This window comes from Saccostrea echinata, unplaced genomic scaffold (assembly GCF_033153115.1).
Source record: "Saccostrea echinata isolate AGI-Se365-2 ecotype Australia unplaced genomic scaffold, CSIRO_AGI_Sech_v1 ptg000047l, whole genome shotgun sequence".
NCBI lineage: Eukaryota > Metazoa > Mollusca > Bivalvia > Ostreida > Ostreidae > Saccostrea > Saccostrea echinata.
Genome location: NW_026889796.1, coordinates 14,388,403 through 14,413,443, shown reverse-complemented (window position 1 = coordinate 14,413,443; position 25,041 = coordinate 14,388,403). Strand labels below are relative to the sequence as shown.

At 34.1% G+C, this 25,041-nt stretch overlaps 2 protein-coding genes across 12 annotated transcripts in view; both read left to right on the top strand.

Annotated features, from left to right (window-relative positions):
* Positions 1–5,671: 5,671 nt before the first annotated feature.
* On the top strand, positions 5,672–10,965 carry LOC133203056 (uncharacterized). 4 transcript variants are annotated; one of them, XM_061338919.1, is made up of 5 exons: positions 5,672–6,752; positions 7,020–7,100; positions 7,797–7,890; positions 8,015–8,361; positions 8,798–10,965. In XM_061338919.1, the coding sequence occupies exons 1-5, from the start codon at positions 5,810–5,812 to the stop codon at positions 8,890–8,892; spliced, it is 1,560 nt and encodes a 519-aa protein (XP_061194903.1). In that variant the 5' UTR covers positions 5,672–5,809; the 3' UTR covers positions 8,893–10,965. The 4 variants fall into 4 exon arrangements, with proteins under 4 accessions (XP_061194903.1, XP_061194901.1, XP_061194902.1 ...); XM_061338917.1 differs by having other exon boundaries at positions 6,972–7,100; XM_061338918.1 differs by having other exon boundaries at positions 6,969–7,100; positions 8,801–10,965.
* A 1,703-nt stretch (positions 10,966–12,668) lies between these two features.
* The window catches only part of LOC133202718 (phospholipid-transporting ATPase IF-like), a 40,332-nt gene continuing 27,959 nt past the window's right edge, over positions 12,669–25,041 (top strand). For 4 of the 8 annotated variants that reach the window (XM_061338586.1, XM_061338589.1, XM_061338587.1 and 1 more), the window contains exons 1-3: positions 12,687–12,725; positions 17,297–17,428; positions 22,590–22,679. In XM_061338586.1, the coding sequence (XP_061194570.1) occupies positions 12,702–12,725; positions 17,297–17,428; positions 22,590–22,679 (246 nt within the window). In that variant the 5' untranslated portion in view covers positions 12,687–12,701. Of the gene's footprint in view, positions 12,726–16,448; positions 16,472–17,296; positions 17,429–22,589; positions 22,680–25,041 lie in introns of those variants that run through there. The other 4 variants (XM_061338582.1, XM_061338585.1, XM_061338584.1 and 1 more) reach the window with 2 other exon arrangements.

Below are 25,041 nucleotides of genomic sequence, written 5' to 3'. Positions count from 1 at the left end.
ATTATTTTTTTAATTACAATACTAAACAATATTGAAGCAGTGGTGCTTTACAATCGCATCATCTCGGACCTTTCCGTCAGAGGTCGGAAAATCAACCGGCTGTTTTAAAAAATTCATACAAGATGGAGTCCTTTTTATTAAAGCATTGGAAAGACAGAGTTTAAAGTCACTCCTGTGGTATATTTTAGGTAATATCTTTGCATTCAAAAAAGTTGAACTCCAAACTCTACAGATAGGTATCCCGACATTTATTTCAAAGTTTATGAAAAGGGGGGTTGTCATGGATGCATACGTAGTTAACACATTCGAGGTTGTTTTTCCACTTGTCGGAAAGGCTCGAGAAGTTTCGATTGCGGTGGTATAGAAACAAATCGAGGGAAAAGGAGTATATGTAATTTGTGACGAGTTCAGTACAGAGTTTATGGACAACTAAAATATGTTGTATTATATCTTGTGGATGCTCTATAAAACACTGCAAATTCATTAATTGCACTAAATTTTGCTCGAAACCCCTGTTGGTGAGTACAATGTAGGAGTAGCTGACTTTGTCTGCATAGATAATATAAAAGGTATATTTGACTGAACTGTCCCACTTAAATGTCCACGACCATTTTAGAATATGTATTCTATAAATCTTCCAATAAAATGTCTAAAAAATTTCCCGTCATATCAAGCCGCTAAAAGGAGATGGGCGAACATAGCGTGCAGAAAGCCTATAGCTTCAGAAATATAAAACTCATATTTAGCTTGTGAATTTAATATTTAGAGTAAAGTTCTCATTATTGAAATTTATGAACTTGTGATAAACAAAACTTTTCTGAGGAAAATTTTCTCGGCAAAATTTATTCCTTTATTTAAAAAACAAAACTTTTCTGAGGAAAATTTTCTCGGCAAAATTGATTCTTTTATTAAAAAAAATTAATGTGGTATTCGTGGGGTTCGAACCCCAGCAATAAAAATCCCGAGTATCATTTTCTTTCGAGACTAGCACGCTAACCACTGGACTACACAAGTCCTGACGAACAGTGGCATTTAAATCATGTTTAATTGTGATATGACCCTTGACTTAATGGACTTCAAGTATTTCTCGAAAAGATGCGAATGTTATGTCATAAAAGTATATTTTGAAGGTATAGTGGGTCATTGCTCCATATTTTTGGTAATAAAAAAATGTATATTTTTATGCAAACTTTGAGGATTAACTTTCAAAAAGGTGGAGCGAAGACCCACTCATATCGAAAAATAGTGTTATAGTATGCGAAAATGACTCTTTTTGCCCGCTTTAGTGTGTGTCTAATATATCACAGGCAAATAATTTCAATCTTTGAGGGATTTTTGCAAATTGTAGAGATTTTACATAAAATATATTTTAATGTTAGATGAAATATCAAGAAAAATTTTGATATAATTGAAATTTAATTTTTCAATTTCATGTTTGTCACACTATAGGCTTATCGCTCGTCATGTTCACCCATCTCCTTTGTTTCAAACCCCGCTCCTGGGTTTATTTGAATCATTCGCAGATTCATAATTTAGCTATTCCTAATAGAGCTAGGAACTCGATATAAGATATGAAATATGTCTTTAACATATATGTATTCAGGCCCGTAGGAAGCAAATTCAGTTTGGGGGGGGGGGGTGGCACAGCCATACATTTTCAGTTGAGGGGGCACTACCAAAAATTTCCTGACAAGCGAAAAAAAAGGGGTCATCAGACGTTTTTATTGAAGAGGCACAAGCATATAGTATCTATGTTTACTATAGTAATCTATATATCAGCAAAATTATTACGGGGGGGGGGGGGCACGCCCCCCCCCCCGGTTCCTACGGCCATGGTATTCATCCCTAAATTATTAACTGTTACTTGAACTTGAACTTGGATCTTCTGTGAAACGCGAATATTGAGAAAGCAAATTAAAAGACTAGAAATAAAATTCTACTGTACATCTACATTAGAATCAAAAGTCTCTGATGAGAATGAAGCTCCACTGATTTGTACAAAACAAAGTAACACTTGAACATAAAACTACTGCAATAAATAAAATAAATATACATGTATATATAATGATCCTTAAGAAAGTATTTTCTGAGGCAAGTTTAATTGCAATCGGACTAAACTATAAGAGGAGTAGCCTTTTGAAAGAATTTCACAGAAATGTCCATTTTTAGTAACTATGGTAACGCCCATCGTCAAAATCATAAAACGATACTCAGAATTATGTATCTTAATGAATGTAATCTACTACATTGAAATCGGACCGAAAATGTAAGAGTAGTAGCATTTTGAAAAAAAAATTTACAGACGAACAGGCAAACTGCTATACGGACGGACGACAGACACCTTACTGTCGCATAAGTTTTTCTGGTCTCAGTAGAGCTAAATATGTGGAATATATCCTCCTGTTTTACTTCCAAACAACATCCTCACAACGTCGGAGATTGTTTTTCTTATCTCTCAAACAATGACTTTAAGCCTTTTGCTGATAAACAATGCGGAACACGTTCATTTCAGGTTTCAGCTGATTCCTTTCTGTTTACATTATCTGTCTACTTCAATTTGATTGGTGCTTCTCAATGAAAAAAAACAAGCCCAATTAACCCGAATGAAATTTGTCAGGGGCCCCAACGGCAACGAGTTGACTCAGGACCCCTGGCGTGAGAATGCCAAACCCTGTAGGAGGAGAACTGATTAGAAGAAAAAATATACATTTTTTAAACTATCTTATTAAATCTTTTCTCGCTCATTGTGTTTTCGCTTTTCATATTACAGTCTTCTGTTGAAAAAAAATGTGAAATGGATAGAAAATTAGCAATAGTTTTTGATAATATTTTCCAGCCTGAGACGTTTGAGCCAATGGTAGAAAGTGGGACATACAGTGTACTTTTTCGGCTAGAATTTATATTAAATTTGCCATGCCGCTCTTTGAATTGAATACATTAAACCTATACGATTAGACAAGCGGCAGAAAACGGGGGGCATTCGGAATTTAAAAAAAAATGAAATAAAATGAATTAAATAACATTGCAGACATTGCATGCGTGTTTCACATTCCATAAATCAGTATATAGCTGTTAACTACTCCTTTTTTCTCTAGATCTTCTTACCATAACAGTTTCTACCACCATCTGGTGTATTATCGAACTGGATTGCGTGGTGCGAGCAAACCATTTCTATACAGGTTCAGATAAAAACTAATTTGGCACTATATACATTTGAAATCATCCAGATGGAGGCTAGAAAAATTTGGATGTTGTGCAATTCTTTCTTAAAGATGTCAATTAAGGCTGGGCAATAATACTGATATTCTGGTATATTGCGGTACGATGATAAAAAATATCGTATTGCAATACGTTTTTGTAGTACCGATATACCGACAAAATGCTTTGACTATGATTTCTATAATAAAATATAAAGTACAAGTATTTTATACCCCCGAAGATTCGGAAATATAGTTTTTGCCCTGTCCGTCCGTCTGTCTGTCTGCAAAAACTTTAACCTTGTCCATAACTTTTGGTTGGAGCTATGGCTTTCATATTTCACATGTGTATTCCTTGTGACAAGATCTTTCTTTGGGTACCATCATATATGACCTTTTGACCTTGGAGTTTGACCCAGTTTTGCAAAATTTTACCCAACTTTAACCTTGGCCATAACTTTCGAATAATTGGTGCTAGGGCTTTCATACTTCACATAACTATATAATCCTTGTGACAAGACCTTCCTTTGGATACCAACAACTTTGACCTTGACCGTGGAGTTTGACCTACTTTTGGAAAACTTTAACCTTGGCAATAACTTTTGAACGGTTGATGCTAAGCTTTCATATTTAAAATGTCTATCCCTTGTGACAAGACCTTCTTTGGATACCAACAATTGTAATCCAGTGACATTGACCTTGGAGTTTTGACCTACTTTTGAAAAACTTTAACCTTGGTCATAACTTTTGAACGATTTGTGCTTCGGCTTTCATATTTCACCTGTGTGTTGTTGGGAAAAGGCCTTTCCTTGAGCACTATTAATTTTGACCGTTTGACCTTGATGTTTGACATATTTTTGAAAAAATCTTTAACCTTTTCCATATCTATTCAATGATTGCTGCTAGTGATTTCATATTTCACAGGTATATTCTTCGAGACAACACCTTACTTAGGGTACCAACATATTTGATTCGCATTTGAGAAGTTTAACCTTTGCTATAAGTTGCCGTACGGGGGCATCAGTGTTTTACAAAACATCTTGTTAACAGAAGCGTTTGTGATTGTACCAAACAGAAAGGCAAAAGCTGTTTTATAGGTGCATTTCGATGCATAACTGTAATTAAATCAACAAGATATTTTTCTTGGTTATTTATCAGAGTTATGTACATTCGGCATGTGAATGGAAATCAACAAAATACTAATAAGAAAATACCATTTAAATACATATACATATTTCAATACAGTTAGAAGTATCGCAGTATATATCGCAATACGAAATCTCAAGCGAATACCCAGTCCCCGTGTCCATGGATCGGAATTGCAAGCTATCAAAGATGATGGTAAGCTATTCCACATCCTGCTGGTGTATGGGAAAAAATTATGTTTCTAGGATTCTGTCCTGGCATAGGGAATCAAGATTCCGCGTTGGTAATGACCCCTTACTGTTGCTCCAGTTGGTATATAGCAAGTAGATGGTATGGCATTCAGGCCCCTTACAATGCGGAACATCATGATCACTGTCCGCAGATCTTTCTTGTAGCGTTGGTCATTGCAGTTGTTGTAGCAAATTATTAATGTTAACACTACTGGTGCGATGGAAATCACCATTAAAAAACCTGTAGTCGCTCTCCGTTGTACCATCTCTAGGTTGTGTTTATTATTCAGGGGCGGATCCAGGAATTTTTTCCAGGGGTGGGCGGGGGGATTCCACCCCAGTCAAAAAATGTCCAATCCAGAAAAGCAAAAAAGCAAAAAAAAAAAAAAAAGTCTATTTCTAAACGTGAAAAAAACTATTTCGTGGTGGTGGTGGTGGGGAGGTTCCACGTTTCTTGGGGGGTCCAAAGTAATTTTTTTTTATTTGCTTCAGTATATCCTTTTAATAACTCTGCAAATTCCAGTGGGAGGGGATGGGGGTCCGGACCCCCCCCCCCCCCCCTTAGATACGCGCATGTTGGTGGCTGTGTGTGGGTCCCATATGACACTGACATACTCCATTTGTGATCGTACCGGGGTTTTATAACAAAGTTCCTTGGTCTTCCTATAGGGACTGGTAGATGTTTCGTATAGAAGAAAAGCTCTGTTGTTAGCTTTCTATATGAGAGTTCCAACTAAGTTTATTCTGGATGTTTGCACCTAGATATTTTGCTGATTCCACTATCTCCAAGATGTGTCCATGGATGGTGTATGGATGTTTATTGGCCGTCTCTTATTGGTAATATGAAGTACTTGGCATTTCGAGGGGGGGGGGGGGGATTCCATGAGCCAGTCTTTTTCCCACTCTTGGAGAGTCTCCAGATAATCTTAAATCTTAGGAACTTAAATCATAAAAAATAAATTTAAGAGAAATCTCTGGCTCTATAAGCTTTGGCGGAGAGAAAAAATACAACCATGTCTTGCAGATAGTCTCTGTCATTATGATCGGGTTCGTCATTCAAATAATTTAATCTGAAAACAAATCTGAAATGAAAATGTTTCATCAATTCATGTTGAGACGGTGACCAAGATTTTCAACTATACATGTACATGTATCTACGAAGTAATCTAGCCAAGAAATAACGCTTTGTTAACTTTAACTTAATAGTTAAACTTATCTTTATGACAAGTTTAGAAAATGTCGAGGGCAGGTGCTAAAGAATATGATTGTCTGATAATTTACGATCATGCAAGATCACGCTTAGCTTCTACAGAAGAAACGGAACTTTCATTAAATATTGTCAAGAAGGCCGACGAGCATCTGACAAGATGGGGATACGGTAGAAATAATTATCATGACAGAGACTGCATTCCTGGAAGAAATGTTTTCACTGAACTTTTCAGGGTTGTTGATTCCTCTCAATTTGTTTTGTTAATTTTAACTGAAGGTTTCTTGAAAAACTGTTGGGTGCGTTATTGTCAGATGGCTGCCTTTAAAAAACTCATTGACGAATCCATTCGTCCCGAATGCATAGCTTCCCATCGCGTTATTCCTATATCAGTAAATGTACCAGAGGATGAAGTTCCTCAGGAATTAAGACAGCTAACCTGTATCTACTTTGTGAATGATTGGGAAACTAATGAACAAGAATGGCTGAAGTTAAAGAGGGCACTAGATGGTCCTTCAATGCAGGAGACTTCTCAACCTAATGGTGATTCAACAGTACCATCACTTTCCCAGCATATTGCACAAGGTGTTCGAGAATCTTCTTCAAACCCAAATATTCCCCCTGGTATATCAAGTAGATCAGACAGAACAGGTGGGACCACCCGAAGTGGCAGCACATCATCAATAAATCCTCCTCAGTTAGCAAGGGTCACTCCAAGTAGTGGGAGCACTGCATCTATATCTAGCAATGGCAGTAATCAAAATGGATTTCAGTCACCTACTAATGGAAATACATTTTGCTCTACAGATAGTATTGATAGTAATGAATTATTTTCTTCATTGAGAGATTCAAATCCAAATTCCTCAACCCAAAGAACAACGACATTATCTGAAACCAGTTTATCTCAGATAGGCAGCAATGTACCACAACATATGCCACCACTGTCACAGCATCCACACCCAAAACATTCAGGTAATTTTACATAATGTATTTCAAACTGAAAAATATCATATTGTTATACTGAGATCTAATTCATTTTTAGTGATATCTGTTGAGACTATCAAATCGATTGTCTTCACCTCAAGATTAACAAGATTAACCTTGGCTAAAAAATGGAAGATTCCGAACAAGACTGCATTAAGTTTGAATTCCATTGAAAAAGTGTAATAAAGCTCTGTTTGATTTTAGTAGCAATGGGAGACTGTGTCACATTATCCGTATCCACAAGTTTGTCTGTAGAACCAATTGTACAACCAGTACAAGCCAGACTGAGCGAGTCTAATCGTCCCATCACTCACACCAGCAGTTTTATGGCCAGTGGTAAGATCCAAATTGTACATTACTTTATCATTTAAGAATTTTCATTCAGGTAAAACAGTGTTTGAAATTCACTGTAAAATTAGCCAGACATGCAGGGCTGACTGGTAGTTAAATTTGTCAGCCCTGCCAAATATCTTCAAGCCCAAGAAAATAATAATGTTTAATAAATTTGTTCTAGCCATTACCGGTATGTGACTGGGACCAGGTCACGACAACTTTGATCCCGAATCTAATGGTTTCTTCCTCTTGGCTTTTACACTTTGCTACCAATGCTTTCAACTGATTTGAGAGAGATTTGTAACTTATATGAATTTAACATATTATATTACTTATCAAAAATTTTAACACGTCCAACCAGGCGTCAATACATGCAAATTTGTTCCCCCGCTGCAAAATTTGTGCGTCATGGGCTGTTGGGCGCACTGTTATTTCAAACACTGAGGTAAAATCAAGAGGATATGCTGATTTTTTTTGTGTTGTTGTTTATTTATTCTATTTCCGTTTTACCAGTATATATCTCATGGTTCTTAGAAATATAGGTATTTTCTCTTTTTTTGCCAATTCTGACCATGAGTATTTTGAAAAACTTACCAAAATCAATTTGGACATTTTTTTATCAGTATTTGAATTTAGTTCAAGTCACATTGGGGGAAAATCTAGATCTTCAAAAGTGTACCTATGTGCATTTTACTGTAGATACAAGCACAGATGGCCCCTCTTCATCAAATCAAGACTTACATCCAGGTGGAGATGAAACAAGTTTGAAACAAACAGGAATGCAGTTTCCAGGGTATTGTGTAATAATGTGTCATTTTTCCAAAAAAAAAATTCAAAAATTATTTGAAGACCACTTTATTTACATCAATACTGAAATTGAAATACATTGTGTTTGTAAAGTCTTCATTGCTTTATAGAGGATTACCTTCCCGTTTAAATTCTACTGATCTGGAACCAGATGCTCAACAATCCATAAGTCCTGTTGTAGCAACAGTTACTCCCTTCAAACCCAGTTCACAGAGTATGTTTTCCTTGGCCAGTCAGTCCAGCACTAGTATGGTCAGTGACTCTGGGGTAGAGGAGGGAAGTCCACTTAATGGGCCAGAAGCAGAATCTCTTAGTCTCAACTCATTTCTGGCAGATTCCACTGGCCAAGATGAAGAGTTTCCTAGCTCTGTCCCAGAAAATGGGAATGTCAACCCAACTGTACGGAGAGAGGAACCTGACACTACAGGTACACAAAGTGCAGAGGGGCCCACAACAGGTACAGTGTTTTAACTTTAACAAGTCAAGTTCTTTTTTCAATTTTGAGTTATATAAATAGTAATTATTGATATGAAATCTTTTTTGAATTAATGAGTTCAAGTTATATAAAGAGTAATTATTGATATGAAATCTTTTTTGAATTAATGTAAGGCTTAACCTGTGTCAAAAAGTAGGGTACCTTGCAAAAGGACAATTATACAGCTACCATTCTACAGAAGTGTTATATACTTTGTCAATATATTTATGAGAAATATGATGTGTGATACATATACATGTATTGTATATGTTTAGAAAATCTTAGTGCACTTTTAAAATATGCATAAACTATTTCAAAGTTACTTTCCCTGGTGGCATGGAATTTTAAAATAGATCTTCCTTTATAAGTAAGCATCTGTTCTTTCATCACACAATATTTTTTCTTATTTCTTTTTCAGCAGAAAGAGAGGGACGTCCTTCCTTGTTATTCCAGTTTATTCATTTATCTCTTCATGCTTTGCTTCAACCTGATAGACCTTATAAACCACTATAACATTCTAATTTATCCCACCAAGGGACTGGTGAGAAACAAATACCTGTATGACACTGTCAGAAACATCATACTGGGACACATTTTGTAACTTCTGTGGATAATTTCTATAATTGATTCATAGCTGTCTCGGAAAAGAATTGTGTTATCTGAAACATTTTCAGTTATAGAAAAAAAAATCCAGATTCAGAATGTTTTTTCCCTTTCTTATGTGAACTGCAAATCTTTGAAAAATGCATATTTTTAGATGAAGTGCCTCAGTGCCAATCTGCTGCATAGTATATGTACATGTTATACTATATATATATTTTGTATATGGGATGATACTGTACTGTTACTTAGGGTAAATGACAATCTTTAAAACTGAATGTAAAGGTTACAGCTTAGATGTAAACACTTTCCACATTTATTAGTAATGGGCAATAACCCAAGTGATATGAAGTACATATTAATGTATTAAATATGTAATGAACAAATTTTTTAAATCATAAATTATTTGTTTGTTTTATCTTAAGTTTATGTACATGTAATGTGCTGTATACTAGTGTAATAAGTGGAAGTTATTTAACTAATTTTCGTTTGGATTTAACTTTGTCACCTATCTGGAACACAAAATAGATTGTGATTTATAAATGTTTTGGATTTTATATGGACCAAAACCATGTGAATTATGATTATCTTTTCTGATGCTGGACATCAGATAGATAATAATTTAATTGTTATATTCATCATTTTATCTGAAGAATGGAAGCAGTGACCATGTTACAGGTATTCCTCTCAAATTTATTACTGCTATTCAAGACAGAAGCATTATCATTTGGTATGTAGATGAATTTTGAGTATTGTATCTGGAGAAGAGGAAAATGTGACGGACCAGACCGGGATTGGAAACCGGGCCCACAGAATCATTTTTCAGGTGCTTTACCAACTGAGCTATCTGGCCACTGGTGATGGAAGCTGTCTGTCCCCACTTTCCTCCCTCCTTACCTCCTGACTACAACACTCTGAACATCAATGAAATCACTTGATGGCATTTGTCATGTATAAAGTTTCTGTTTCAATATTTGTTATCATGATGGATATATGTAATATTTTACTTCATTGGTTGATTGGTTGTTAAAAAATGGGTATTTTTTATTGTTTCTTTGAATCATGTGGGACTCTGTACAATTGATATTTGATAAATTTGAATTTTTGTAGGAAGGACCACTGAATATGTTATTCATTAGCTTTGTTAATCATGTATGCACATCTATTATAGATGATTTTTTTTTTTGAGCATGGAATGCAAATCAACTTGATATCATCATAATGAAAGGTGTGGATTATTTATATTATTGATGTTTTTCTTTTACTACACAGTATTTTCAAAACATGATGGCAATAGTTAATGCCATTGTGATGGAAGATATATCTCATTTGTTATCTTGCAGTTTCCACAGTAAGTAATTAATGGTAGATGATTAATTCTTGAATGAGTTTGATACATACATGTATACCTTACTGCAAAAATAATATCATCCTCCAAGAGGACCCCTAAGTACACAATTAAGGCTCAGATAGGCAGGGTTGTCCCTAAGACTGGGGGCGGAAGGGGGGATTTCCCACCTATAATGATGTAATCCCCAAGTTATTCTGGTATTCCCCCTGAACCCCCTGTTAGGGGAGGAACCCCAAACCCCCTTCTACTTTTTTAATGTCCCCTGCTATTTCAGTTTTTAGGGACAACCCTGGATAGGTATGGTGGGCTGCCTGATCTCACTAGATTAGATATATATCAAATATTGAATAAATTATAGCTTAAAATAGATTTCTTTCGCAATGTTTCAGATAATCAAAAGAAAATACTTTATGTAGACCAGTACAAGTACTGTTGATGCAACTTTAGAGTCTCTCTGTAAAATGCAATCATTGTTTTTTTAATTTCAGAATAAAATATACAATATATTGGCATGATTTTTTGCAGTTTAAATATAAGTCAAAATGAAGACACTAATAAGTTTGTTTTTTTTTAATTGTCTCTATTTTAAATATATTTTGTCATGAAAAATAAACTTTTAAACAATCAGGAATTTACTTATGGAGGATGGATCTGTGTTTTATTTGTAAAAAATACATGTGAAGGAGTCCAAGGATATTTACATGTAGCTGGAAAAGTTGAGTACTTGAAGTGATGAAAAGAAACTTAACTGTCATGCTATGATACAGGAAAGATATATGTTTATTAATGCATATACTTGGTAAAAGTTATCATACCTCTAATCCAACCCCCTTCCCCTCCCCATATTTGTAGTGTTGTAGAACTGACAGACTAAAGTTAAGCATTACCTTAATTTTGTGCGTCTTAAATTTGTGATCTACATAGTGGTCGATAGAATATGTCATATAAAACGGAAGAAAAATATTATTACTATAAAAAAAAATTATCCCCAAAAATAAACCATATTTTACTAGTACTTTGTGCGATGTCTCAAAGTTGTTTCTTCTGTCCAAATACTTGTACTCATACATTAACTTGGAATTTATTTTTCGATAAAATGTTTTCAAATGACCTTGGCTCAAGGTCATGATCCACTTTTAGTGAGACTAAAAAATTAAGATTGACTTGTGACCTGCTAATAGTTCACCATTTCTAATGTCAAGTATAAGATAAATCATAAAATGCAATGTAAAAATGGTGACCGGCTAATTATTAATTAGCCTTGTTTTATTTGCAGTTGTTGGATATGCACACCACTGTCAACAAATTGCTCTCAAACCCCAAGTTAGTCGGAAGAAAAATCCATAATTCTGTTGGCTGAATTATCATTATGTTATCAGCAGGTCACAGATACATGTATTAGAGTTATGGGATTCAACTGCAGCAGTGCACACAACAAGAAAATCTTACAGATATCTGAAGATTTGTTCTATTGAGGTTAAAATACATAAAGATTGAGTTTTTGGGACTTTTAACTCACTTCAACAAATTCATAGTATTCAAGATATCAATGTTCCAGATACTGATGTTCAACTGTAATTGTATTAAGTTACTTCCTATACTAAACTTTTTGGAATTAAGCTTATGTTCAATTAATTCATATCAGAAAATGATTCTTCAGACATCAGTTAAAAGATTTTTGGATTTCAGAAAATATAACCTGTTTAGGTTCATAAAAATAATTAATTCTCCCTTGATTTTTCATGTAAAATTTTACTCAGATTGTTTCAACACAAGCAATCTCCTGTTTTCAGATTTTATATATTTGTTTTATTTCAAAAATTTTTAATTAAACAAATAATTTTAAATAAAAATAATCTTTTTAAAAAGAAATTCTTATTTTTTTAATATTAAAAAATGATTTTTGATATCAGAAAATGGCCTTTTAGGTATATATTTAGATCTACCAGAAAATTGTTTTTTTTTTCAATAATAACGTGTGTTCGTTATAAATAATACTGAATGCTATTGTTTATAATACCTAACATTAATTCATCAATTGCATGAAAACAGAATGACACGATGAAAGCATCATGTAATATCTAGTAAACGTTAAGAATATTGTTATTGACATTTCTGAATCCATATATATGCGATATCGTATGGAACGCGCTTACAATATTTTAAATTTTGACAGTACCCCCGAAATACTGCGCTAGGCCTAATCGGAACTTTTCGCGTGTTATCACTGGCGCCCAAGATTTATCACATGCGTCAGTATGGAAGCAGGTGGAAAAAGAAAGTGGGCGCAGAATATATTTTTATTTACGGAATCGGAGATGTTGGCTATGGAATAATGTATTATCATAAGTAAAGTTTTGAAATATCACGGATGGATACATTAAGACGACAGTGGGTGTGTACTGTTTGAATTTTATTTCAATGTTTAGATCTACAACATGTTTACATTTACAGTGCAGATAGTTTAAAAATTAGAAACGTGTCATTCTGTTTTCATGCAATTGATGAATTAATGTTAGGTATTATAAACAAAAACATTCAGTATTATTTATAACGAACACACATAACTACAGTATTTGGTACACGTAATGTATACAAGCCGCTACATTTTGGGTTGTATACTCAGCTGAATGGGTGTGGTTTCCCAGGCCAGGCCTGCATCGGTGTTAAACAGGAAGGTATATTCCTTCAAGATAACGTATGCAAAATACCCAATTCTAATTAGGTCTAATTCATTTTATCATGAGATTGCTGTCCTGAAGCTCTCCTCTTGTCAGCTAGTCCGAAATATCTGACGTTTTCCAGGCTTTTTTCACGATTTTCATATTTTACGTGCCAGGATCAAAATCGTGAAAAAAGCCTGGAAAAAGTCAGATATTTCGGACTACTTGTCAGCATGTTAAAATGTTTGAGACGAGTAACAACTAAATGTGTACAGTGGATATGCATTGAGGACCACAGGTTTGTTGGTACTTTAAAAAAATATAAAATAGATACCATATAGACTTCACGTAATGTACCTCGCCAGCTCGATCCATCTGTCAGTTGACAGTGGTATTGCTGGGGGTCCTGGGTTTAAGGCATTATAAAGTCCGTATGTATCTAACACTTCAATGCACAATTTTAAAGGTATATTTTTATCATGATGATATAAATAAATCAGTGTCTGGAGTTATTGAATTCATTTGATGGCTATCTATATGCATCAAAAGAGGCCTTGAGGTCTAGTATGTCTGTAATTTGTCTTTCAGTGTCCCTATTTTGTGAATGATGAAGTCACCCAAGGTAATTTAACAGAAAAACTTGATTGTCAACATGGTTAAGTATCATTTCATCATTGCAGTTCTTCTCATTAAAATTTTCATTCTCCATTGGATCATTTGGATGATTAAAGGAATATGTCACAACTGGATTTTAATTTTTAACGGGTAATAAAAATCATCAGGTTAATAATACTTTCATCAGTACCACCTGTTATCTACTTGCAGCCTTTAAAACTATATATAAATAATATTTAGTATACTTGATTTTGTGCATTCCAATTAAAACCCCACATGTTTTTGGAAATTATATAGAGGACATGATTTTAACATGTCTAGGATGGTAGGAAGCCTTTAAAAGCATACATTTAAAAATACACATCATATAAGTACCATGTTAGACATTCTTATGATTGTCAGTATTTTCTTACCAGTGTTAACTAGAGTTTTAATTAATTTGAACCTTAAACATGTGTTAATTTAGTATTCACGATCGGGACTGTTTTTATGAAGATACCTACTAGTCTAAATGAATTGAAACAGTTTATTTTACTACACATTAAGAAGATCCATACAGATGAAATCTGAAATGGGCTTTCAATTAAAAAAAATGTCTCAAAATTAGGTCACAGTGACCTACTTTTGGGTCCTGCCACACCCTCTCTCAAAATTGTAAGCTAATAATGTTATATGATTTTAGGTCTTGCAATGGAAAACTTGAAAGATATAACTATTCAAGAAAAAGCTAACACAGACAGACAGATAGACAAGAAAGTGCGCGAGTCTATACCTAAAGTCTATACCATAATAATGTTTGTTATCATGATTATAATATTAACCCATAAGAGGATAATGTATGGACCATCGCTCTTTGAAGAGCCTCATTTTCTAGTGCTTGACACATAAAACTACTACTGCTTTTTTTCAAGTGTACTACTGCATATATTTATAGTGTTGTGACATTACAAGACATAAGGCAAAGATTGATAAATAAATCTAGGTTCTTAACATGTATTTATAGATGATGCATGAAACCTTAGATTGCATGAAGAGTATTGAGTTACAGGTAAAAGATGTAATTTAATTTAGGCACAGTATTTCAATTAAGTCAGAATTAGAGAAGCCTTGGACTCAGGACAGCACCATGGCACACTACCTGCTTTTCATTATGTTCCCTTTGTAATGATTTATGGCAAGTCTTGCATACTGATATTATTTGACAGGTTGTCATAAATAATAAAATTGAACATGTATATTTGTTTATGCCGTAGTATCTACATTTCTAAACATTGCTGAAAACAAGTTTTCTTAATTGAATCAGGTAATGAACAAATGCGTTAAGAACTTTTTCTTGCAGTTTCGATGTCGATCTGTAAGGAATTTTAGATTTGGCATTCTCTGCATTTTCCTCAATAAATATCTAGGATGTTAGGAAGGAATAGACATATTCTTTTCTTCAAGATATCCCCCCTCCCCTTCGCTGTTATATGGGTATCTTTATTTATTAATATGCAAATTGGGTATTGGTGTTTTGTATTGGAAGTATGTGTTACAGATTCAATGGTTGTTTAAGAAAATGAACATTTGTAAAGTGGAATACTTGTGTTTAGAACATTCTAGAATCCTTTCATGATTAGCCAGTGATCACATTGTCAAGTATATTAGGAATAATTATCATACAAATTTGCCTTTTGTACTCTAACAATGCAATACAACACTTGGAAAACAGCACAAGTTTTATGTGTCAAGTACTAAAAGCTAAAGGTGTAATTGTACTCTTCAAAGAGGTGGTCTACACATCATTATCTTCATAAGGGTAATGCCTCTCTTTTGATAGGCGGTAATACCATATTATGGTATAGATTTTCCTGTCTGTCTGTCTCTCTGTCTGTGTTAGTCTTTTTCTTTTCTGGGTCATCTAGCTCTTATACACTGTGAGACTTAGAATCATCTAAAAGTGTCTATTGATGCATCTTTGGGGAAGGGAGGATGTGACCCGCAAGTAGGTCACTATGACTGAATTCTTATTTAAATTTACCCAAGGTAGGTGCATTTAAAACATTATACACATTGCTCAAGGACAGAAAACAAAGGGAAATCACTCCTCAATGATTGCTTATCAATGAGCGCTAACATTGTATTGAATCAGATTTGATCTTTGCTTTTGTGAACTTTATGAAGTGTGAACTTACATTGCACATGATTCTGATTTCAAATTAAAAACCACTAGATGTACATGTACTTATATTCACATTGCAGTTTATACCAATATTGTTAGTGTAAACTTGTAAAGTTAAAAAGTTGTTTAAAGGAGGTTTAAAAAATGAAGAGTGCTTCGAATGATTGATGGTCATTACTGCTCGTGAATCAACAAGTGAGTGATATTTTCCAGCTCTGCATTACGCCTTACTTATAAACAAATGTTGGGAATATCTAAGTTAATTTGTTTTTTGGTTTTGAATTTAAAAGAAGATTTAAATTTGTTTAAGTTCTAGATGAAGAGTGGAGTGTGCATTATTTATCCCAGTGATTGATGTGATTATTTTAAGTTACATAAGGATAGGTATACACCTAGTCTGTTTGTACACAACCATTTATTGTCTCTGTCAATAATTATTGCCCCATCCTTAAGAGGCCCTATACAGTCACACAGTTCGGTGTTTGTTCTAGTTTATGTGTAGTAGGGCTTGTGAAGTTTTATGTTCAGTGTCAGCTAAATCTCTTTCAATCATGTGTCGTAAAATTTTCACCACATACCCGATAGAATATGTATTGCTACTTGCTGGTCAATGGCTTTTTACCTGTGTGATCTATCTGATGTAGGATTTACTTATGTTATATTCTCATGCATGGATCCTGTGAAAAGTGAATATTAAAAATGGTAAGTGTATATTAATCAATTAACTAAAATAAATTCAGATAGGTTGGTTTTATTTATTTTTTTTATTCACTCCACTACAAATATTGCTGGGCAGGAAATACAAAATCAGATCTATGAAAAAACTGCATGTCATTGAATAGGGGGTTAGATCCTTTCTGCTGATATTACTGTGAAAAAGGAAAGGTGTTTTTCCGTGTTGACGTCTATCTCCTAATTAGATATTATTATACCCTGTTAAAGGAGGATGTAAATGATTGGGGTTTCCCTCATTTTAATCTGTGTAAGATATAGGACTGATTCACTCTGACATCTTGAAGTTCATGAAATGGTTGACTGTAAAATAGCTGGAAAATGAAAAGAAAAAAATCAAAGGTAAGGTATACCTGTACAATGGTCAATTATATTTTGTTGAAGGTGTGCCTGTGTTACAGTAGAAGGATCTATATTTTAATTTTTACTTAAAAAGCTTTTTATTTGTTTTGCTAAAATTTATCTTAAAATATTGCATTTCCCTCTCCAAAGCATAAATTAACAATTGTTTATGTACATCATGTACATAGTACATGCTGAGGGGGTTATTAGTTCAAGCATTTCTAATAAGAAACAAAAAAGCTAGGAGATGCATGAGATAAGGGGAAGTAGGATTTTTCAAAGTTTAAATGAATTTCTAATATGTGCATGTTTCATTTTAGTTGTATACAAATGTGAACAAGAATATAGTACAATTGAATAAGGTTCATTACACAACCAACCTTATTGGATTATTAATTTGGATTTGTATATTCTGTTTCAATCTTCACATAATGTATTAACATATTCTTTTAGGATTGCTTGAAACGCCATGTACCTACGGACAGAACAATCTACGTGGACAACAAACCCTCGCCCAGCGAGAGCCCAGAGGTGGCGATACATCAACATCAGCATTACCCCAATAACAGAGTGGTCTCGTCAAAGGTACAGTCTAGATCAGACAGGATCTTATCCATGTGACAATAGTCATAATGCACATGAACTCATGTTTTGTCATGCTTAAACACTCGAAATACTTCAACAAACTGTAGACATACTTTTTTAGCTCACCTGAGCCAAAGGATCAAGTGAGCTTTTCTGATCAAAATTTGTCCGTTGTCTGTCGTCGTCGTCGTCGTTGGCGTCGTCGTAAACTTTTCACATTTTCATCTTCTTCTCAAGAACCACTGGGCCAAATTCAACCAAACTTGCCACAAAGCATCCTTGGGTAAAGGGGATTCAAATTTGTTCAAATGAAGGGCCACGCCCTCTTTCAAGGGGAGATAATTAGGAATTACTGAAAAAATAATGGCATCATTTAAAAATCTTCTTCTCAAGAACCACTGGGCCAGGAAAGATGAAACTTATGTGGAAACATCCTCAGGTAGTGTAGATTCAAGTTTGTTCAAATCATGACCCCGGGGGTAGGGTGGGGCCACAATGGGGGATCCAAGTTTTACATAGAAATATATAGGAAAATATCTTTAAAAATCTTCTTCTTAAGAACAGTAAAGCCATGATTGGTCATATTTATATGGAAGCATCCTCAGGTAGTGTAGATTCAAGTTTGTTCAAATCATGACCCCCGGGGGTAGGGTGGGGCCACAATGGGGGATCCAAGTTTTACATAGAAATATATAGGAAAATATCTTTAAAAATCTTCTTCTTAAGAACAGCAAAGCCATGATTGGTCATATTTTTATGGAAGCATCCTCAGGTAGTGTAGATTCAAGTTTGTTCAAATCATGACCCCCGGGGGTCGGGTGGGGCCACAATGAGGGATCCAAGTTTTACATAGAAATATATAGGAAAATATCTTTAAAAATCTTCTTCTTAGGAACAGTAAAGCCAAGATTGGTCATATTTATATGGAATCATCCTCAGGTAGTGTAGATTCAAGTTTGTTCAAATCATGACCCCCGGGGGTAGGGTGGGGTCACAATGGGGGATCCAAGTTTTACATAGAAATATATAGGAAAATATCTTTAAAAATCTTCTTCTTAAGAACAGCAAAGCCATGATTGGTCATATTTATATGGAATCATCCTCAGGTAGTGAAGATTCAAGTTTGTTCAAATCATGACCCCCGGGGGTAGGGTGGGGCCACAATGGGGGATCCAAGTTTTACATAGAAATATATAGGAAAATATCTCTAAAAATCTTCTTCTTAAAAACAGTAAAGCCATGATTGGTCATATTTATATGGAAGCATCCTCAGGTAGTGAAGATTCAAATTTGTTGAAATCATAACCCCCAGGGGTAGGGTGGGGCCACAATGAGGGATCCAAGTTTTACATAGAAATATATAGGAAAATATCTCTAAAATCTTCTTCTTAAAAACAGTAAAGCCATGATTGGTCATATTTATATGGAAGCATCCTCAGATAGTGAAGATTCAAGTTTGTTCAAATCATTACCCCGGGGATAGGTTGGGGCCACAATGGGTGATCAAAGTTTACAGAGGAATATATAGGAAAAAGTCTTTTTCTCAAGAACAGAAAAGCCATGATTAGTCAAATTGATATGGAGGCATCTTTGGGTAGTGTAGAATGAAATTTGTTCAAATGAGGGCCCCCGGGGGTAGGGTGGGGCCACAATAGGGGATCAAATTTTTACAAATGAATATATGGGAAAAAAATCTGCTGCTCATGTTATATTGATATGAAAGCATCATCAGGTAGTTTAAAATTCAACACCCCCCCTCCCTGTAAACTTTTCAATACTTACTGATTTTTGCTTTTTTTCCTAGCCAATGTGCTCAGGTGAGCGATGTGGCCCATGGGCCTCTTGTTCCTCTAGGGATTAATTGACACCATGTACGTGGCCATGGATTTTCCATGGAAATTTATCACAGGGTAATTAAAATTTATATAAGACTATAAAAGACAATCCAAGAAATCTGTGTGATTTTATACTCACGGATAAAACCCAAATTTTGATTTCATGGAATTGTGACCTGTGAAAAAAAGTATGTTTACAGTATTTGAAGATAACAGTTGAATAGTTATCATTTGGGTTTTTTTCCTCCAGAACATACTGGGAATTTTTTATTTTTGTGCATCAGCAATACCTGAAGCAGCAAGGCTTATTTTAAAAAAAAAATATTAAAAGTACTCCTGTAGGGGTTTTTAAAAAATACCCTGAACATCATAAAATATCCTGACCTAATCAAGATAGAGCAAATCCAGTCGCTTCTTTCCTCAGAAGAAATACCAGTATTTGAAGGCTAATTTATTTCTCACATTTATTGATTCAACTCCAGTAAGGAAGAGTCCTTTTATTCATTTTAGAAATTATGCCTTTACTTAAAAACCCCTTTCATAGTATTGTATATCACTTTTTACTCCTGAGAACTAGTGGTGTTCCAATCATCAATTATAATCGAAAATCAGTCGATTGCTGGTATAATCCAAGTGCTCGATTACAAAATTTTTATTCCGAATAATCGGGATATTTTTTTTTCTATTTTACAACCGTTCACGGTAGCTCAGTCGGTAGAGTGCTGGCTTCGTGATTGAGAGGTCATGAGTTCGAATCTCGGCTGCGACTGACCTAAGTCCATAAAAATGGGTAGCAACTGTTCCTTTGCCATGCGCTCGGCACTTTGAAGTGAAAGTTGCGGGTCCTTCGGATGAGACCTTAAAAACTGAGGCCTTGACTTTTTGGCTTAGATTCATCAAAATTTGTCAGTTGATGCATCTTTGGTCCTCGGAGTACAACAACTGAAAAGTAGGTCACTGTGACCTACTTTTCAATTTATATGACTATAATTAAATATTTCGGGTACTAATTGGCTTAGAATCTTCAAACTTTGTCAGTTGATGCATCATGGGTCCTCAGAGAATGACAAGTGATAAGTAGGTCACCATGACCTACTCTGAGGTACTAATTGGGTTAGAATCATCTTGGGTTCTCAGAGTGTTTCATCTAAAATGTAGGTCATGATGACCTTCCTTTGGAATTTCAAGGCTTTATCTAAATATACAGGATATTTAGAGGGATCAAATAGAAGTGGTAGGTTGTACAGTTTATCAGAAGAGCGATTCAAGGCCCTTGGGCCTCCTGTTCAAAAAATATTATAATTGTATCTTTTATTTGAGATATAAAATATGCAATTTAGTCAGCATTTACCTTAAATATAAAGAGTAATCAATTCCCCCCACAACTTTTTGAAGTTCGTTTTCTGCCGCTAGGCAGCCTTGTTGGGTGTCCACTGTAAATATAACACCTGGATAATTCAGTCCTGGGATGTTTGACCCCATTATTCATAAAAAAAAAAAAAAAAAATACCCGACCTACCAACCCTTGATTTTTTGGGAATGTTACAGGAAACAAACAAAATTTTTTTTTAGGCCTTAGTTAGTTACAGTAACCCAATCATCGATTATGAAATTCTTACTGATTCCCATCACTGCTGAGAACTTTATTTTCATTAAATTATGCAAGACTGTCTGCTTTCAAAATTTCATTCTCGCATATACTTTTATTAGCATAGGATATGAACAACAATAACCAGCATTCTTGAAAATACTGTTTTGCTGATAAATACAAAATATCTAAGTCGCGAAAATAAAGTGTCACGAAAATTTGATGATCTACAGTAAATATTGTTGTTTGTGATCAGAGCGGGTGAGCTTCATTCAATAAAATTAATACACAACAGATTGGTATAGGAGGTGGATAGGTAACGGCTAGGAGAAAAAGTCTCCTCCCTCCCTTTTCACTGTTACCCCATATTTTCTCAGAAAAGTTTATGCCGAAAATTTTCGAAAATATATATCTGAGCCAAAGACTACTTTTCCAAAGGTTTTGCTGTCCAGTGTCAATTAGAATCTCTGGAAAAAGCTGAAAATCAATATATACCCTTCCCTTTATTAACATGTTTAAGTGATATCAATTTCAACCAAAGCAGTATTAGTCCTCAGGGATTAAACATATATATTTGCTGGTTTTACTTTATCATATACCAATGATTTCAAACTCCTTTTCTAAAAAAGATCTAATATGGAATGCTTGATAATAAAGTGACTTCATGACTTTCAGAAAAGGATGAAAGTGGGATGCTTTATGTTTGCATTTGGTCTTTAGATGATACTCTTTGTTATGGATTATGAAAAATGCTGAATACTTTTATTGTTTTTCCGTATTACAACAAGTATTGACACTAGCATAGGATTGTAAAAATAAAGAATAGAGAGGATGGACAAAAACATCAAATGGCCATTGATTTAGATTTGCTGGGTTAAATTTATAAAGTTGACACTCCTTTACATGCATTTGATTTGATTTTGAACATTAATTTATATGGTTTTTAAGTGGATTTCAATAGGCTGTAAGTGTGCACACTTCTTTGTGTGGCCTGCAAAGTAGAGCAGCTATTTGCCCAGAGCCAGTTTGTCTGTCTATCTGTCACATCTCTTTCTAAAATACCAGGGTAACTGACCTCATGACTTTGTATTTGACCTTTGGCTTACTTTTCAAAGATTATTTTATGTTTAAATGAATAAACATGAAATTTAGAATTTCTGACCACTTTCTGACTTTTTTTGACCCTTCAGTCTTAATTTTTTTGGACTCATTGAAAAACATCTATATGCTATGTAATTTAATTGATAATATCAGCAATTCACAGGGACTTGACATTGAGCATGATCATTCCTTGAAGCAATACATTTTCATCTTGACTCTGATTTTTCTTCATTTTTTAATTTAAGGATAAAGTTCAAGTTTCAAATAAACTTTGACCTTTTCAATTCTACATGTGATAAAATCTCAAACAAGCTTACTCAGGATACTTAAGATAACATCTTTTCTCACATCCTAAATGTTAACTATTTTTGCTCTAACTGTTGCAAATGACACATTTAGTACACAATTCTTTGAACACTTTAGCGTATATTTGAATTACGTACCCAATGACTCTACTTGATATTTCTTTTATTTTGCACTTAGAAAAAGAAGAATTAATTTGAATTTCTTAATAATATAATCATTGTTTGCCCTAAATGGGTTGAACTGTATTGAGAACGAGTTTAAATTGATTATTTTTTGATAGATTTTGTTGAATTTTAGTATGAATTTATATGCAGTGTCCTTTTGATTTCAGTACACAGTTTGGAACTTCATACCAAAGAATTTATTTGAACAATTCCGAAGAATTGCCAACTTTTATTTCCTGTGTGTGGGAGTTATCCAGGTATTTCTCATTTATTATTCATTGAAAGCTCACAAATTCTGTCCATATCCCCCATGAAGCAGCTTCTGTATGAAAGTCCAATCATTATAAATTTCATTATGCAAAACAGAATACATATATTAATTTTGAGATGGGAGAGTGTGTACTGTATTCATTCTTCTTTGGTAGAAATTTTGCCATAACCACTGAACTACATGTATATATATTTATATATATATTCATATTTAAACATTTATCTATACAGGATCTAAGATTCCATTGTCATGAATTTAGATGTGTTTATATTCATGAAGTGATAGATACTGTAGAAGTACTTTTTTTTCTGTGTGGTACATGTATTAATTTACACTATGAACACGATCACTAATTTTCCAAAGAAATTGGTCCCAGCGTACAATCTAAGGCATATAGAGGCAATTGATCTAAGAAATCCAAGTAATTTTCTACCTGCTTATTGAACAGAGTTTGTGATTCCGTGGAATTATGACCACATGGAAAAAGTACATTTACAATATTTTAATGTACTGAGTTGGCATTTTACTTGCAAAGCTTCTTTCTCATTTATCTATTAATTACTGTAAAATTACTAATTTTTTTGGGGGGGGTGGGGGGTGGGGGGGTGTTAGTTTTTGTTGTCTCGAGGTATGAAGAGACCCACAAATTCATGTCCACCATGAAATGTAAAATGTCATATATACATAACTACTCAATAATTCTTCATCCTTGAAATCAAATCCCCATGAACCTATAGTTTTTCTTCAAACCACGAAAATTTGGCCCCACGAAAATGTGATTTTACTAGTATATGCTTTAAGAGTGTCAAACAAATTAAGGTTAACTTTTTGAAGCTCAGGATTATCAAGTGAGGTTTGTGAAATGAATCTTTTATCTTTAAAAATACTCATACAATGAGAGATAAGGAAGAAGATAAAAGGCTGGAGAAAAAAAAAGGTTATTTTAAAGCATTAGTTGACTACTTTACTAAACTTAATATTTTTACACAGGTGCCAGGCTGCTCAAATAGAATTTCTATGATATTTTCTATTTTTTTTTTTAATTTTTTAGATATTTTAGATATTTTCTAAAGGAGAAGGAAACTTAGAATTGATAAAGATCAAAACATACGGAAACTTAGAATTGATAAAAGTGGAAACTTACGGAAGTTAAATTTGTCATACTGTTAAAAAAAGATAAAGCATTTTTACTGTTTTTTTATGTACTTGTCTTAAAACACATGTAAAAGCATGCAAAGTGTTTGTTATAGTCATTACGGTCATGTAGACTTACAAATGTGGTTTTAATTTCATCATAAGCGGATTTCTATCAAAAAATTCTTGAAACATATGGTGCAGATTTTAACTTAATAGTGGTTAAAGCAGGGTATTTCTAATTATGTCAAATACAATTCATTTAATGTCTTTAAATCAACAGAAAGGGGTTGGGTCTCCTTGCAGAAGTAATGGTAGATTTTAAAGATTGTCTTCACAATAAATGGCTTATTGTTTATGGAAGAGCATGTAGCTATTTTTTTGAAAGAGGTATCTGCAATATCTTATCTAGTCCCTCCATTTAAATAGGGAGGTCAGCAGGATGTAGATTAGCTCTGACCCTCAACAGGTGAACAGATAATGCACCTCTGAACAGGCTGTTAGTTTCCACATTCCCCAAACTGTGTGTTTGTTTTAACTATCAGATACAGCATCTCTTCTGTAATCTGTATGTACATCAAGATTATGGAGGGTAGCTAATTAATGAAAGGTCATCTGTCATTTATCAAGGTCACTATAAATAATGTATGTTAGGGAGTTGAAGTCAAAATATATTGGCCAATAGGTCACTCACTTTTTGTAAGATTTCAGAAAAATTCTGTTTTGAAAAATTCGAACAAAATATGCTTATGTTTTTTTTTGTACTAGTCAATTTTTGGTTCTTTGTTGATGAAAGGAAGAAACTGTAGCAAAAATTCGATATAAAGTGAGATCAAAGGTCAAAGGTGATAAGGGCACCTTAAAATCTCTTGAAGTATTTAATGTGATGTTTCATCTCAATGCTGCATTGATAAACACATCAAAACAATGTGTGTTACTTGCCAAGAAAAAAAATAATTTGGTCAAGGTTTCTTCATAATGAAGAATAAATGCCAGAAGCATGCATGCATCTTGTTAGGGCCTTAATAGATAAACAAAAAACATAGAGCTCTTTCTTTATATGCATGTAGTACAAATTTAATTAATTAAGAAAATGCATTCTTTAATCAAGAAATGATGAAAATGTTGTGTAGGGTGAATCTTGCAATGGTTTAACCAAGGAATACAAGAATTGTAACAGTGGTTAAACAGTAGACAGGCGCGTAGCTGCCTAT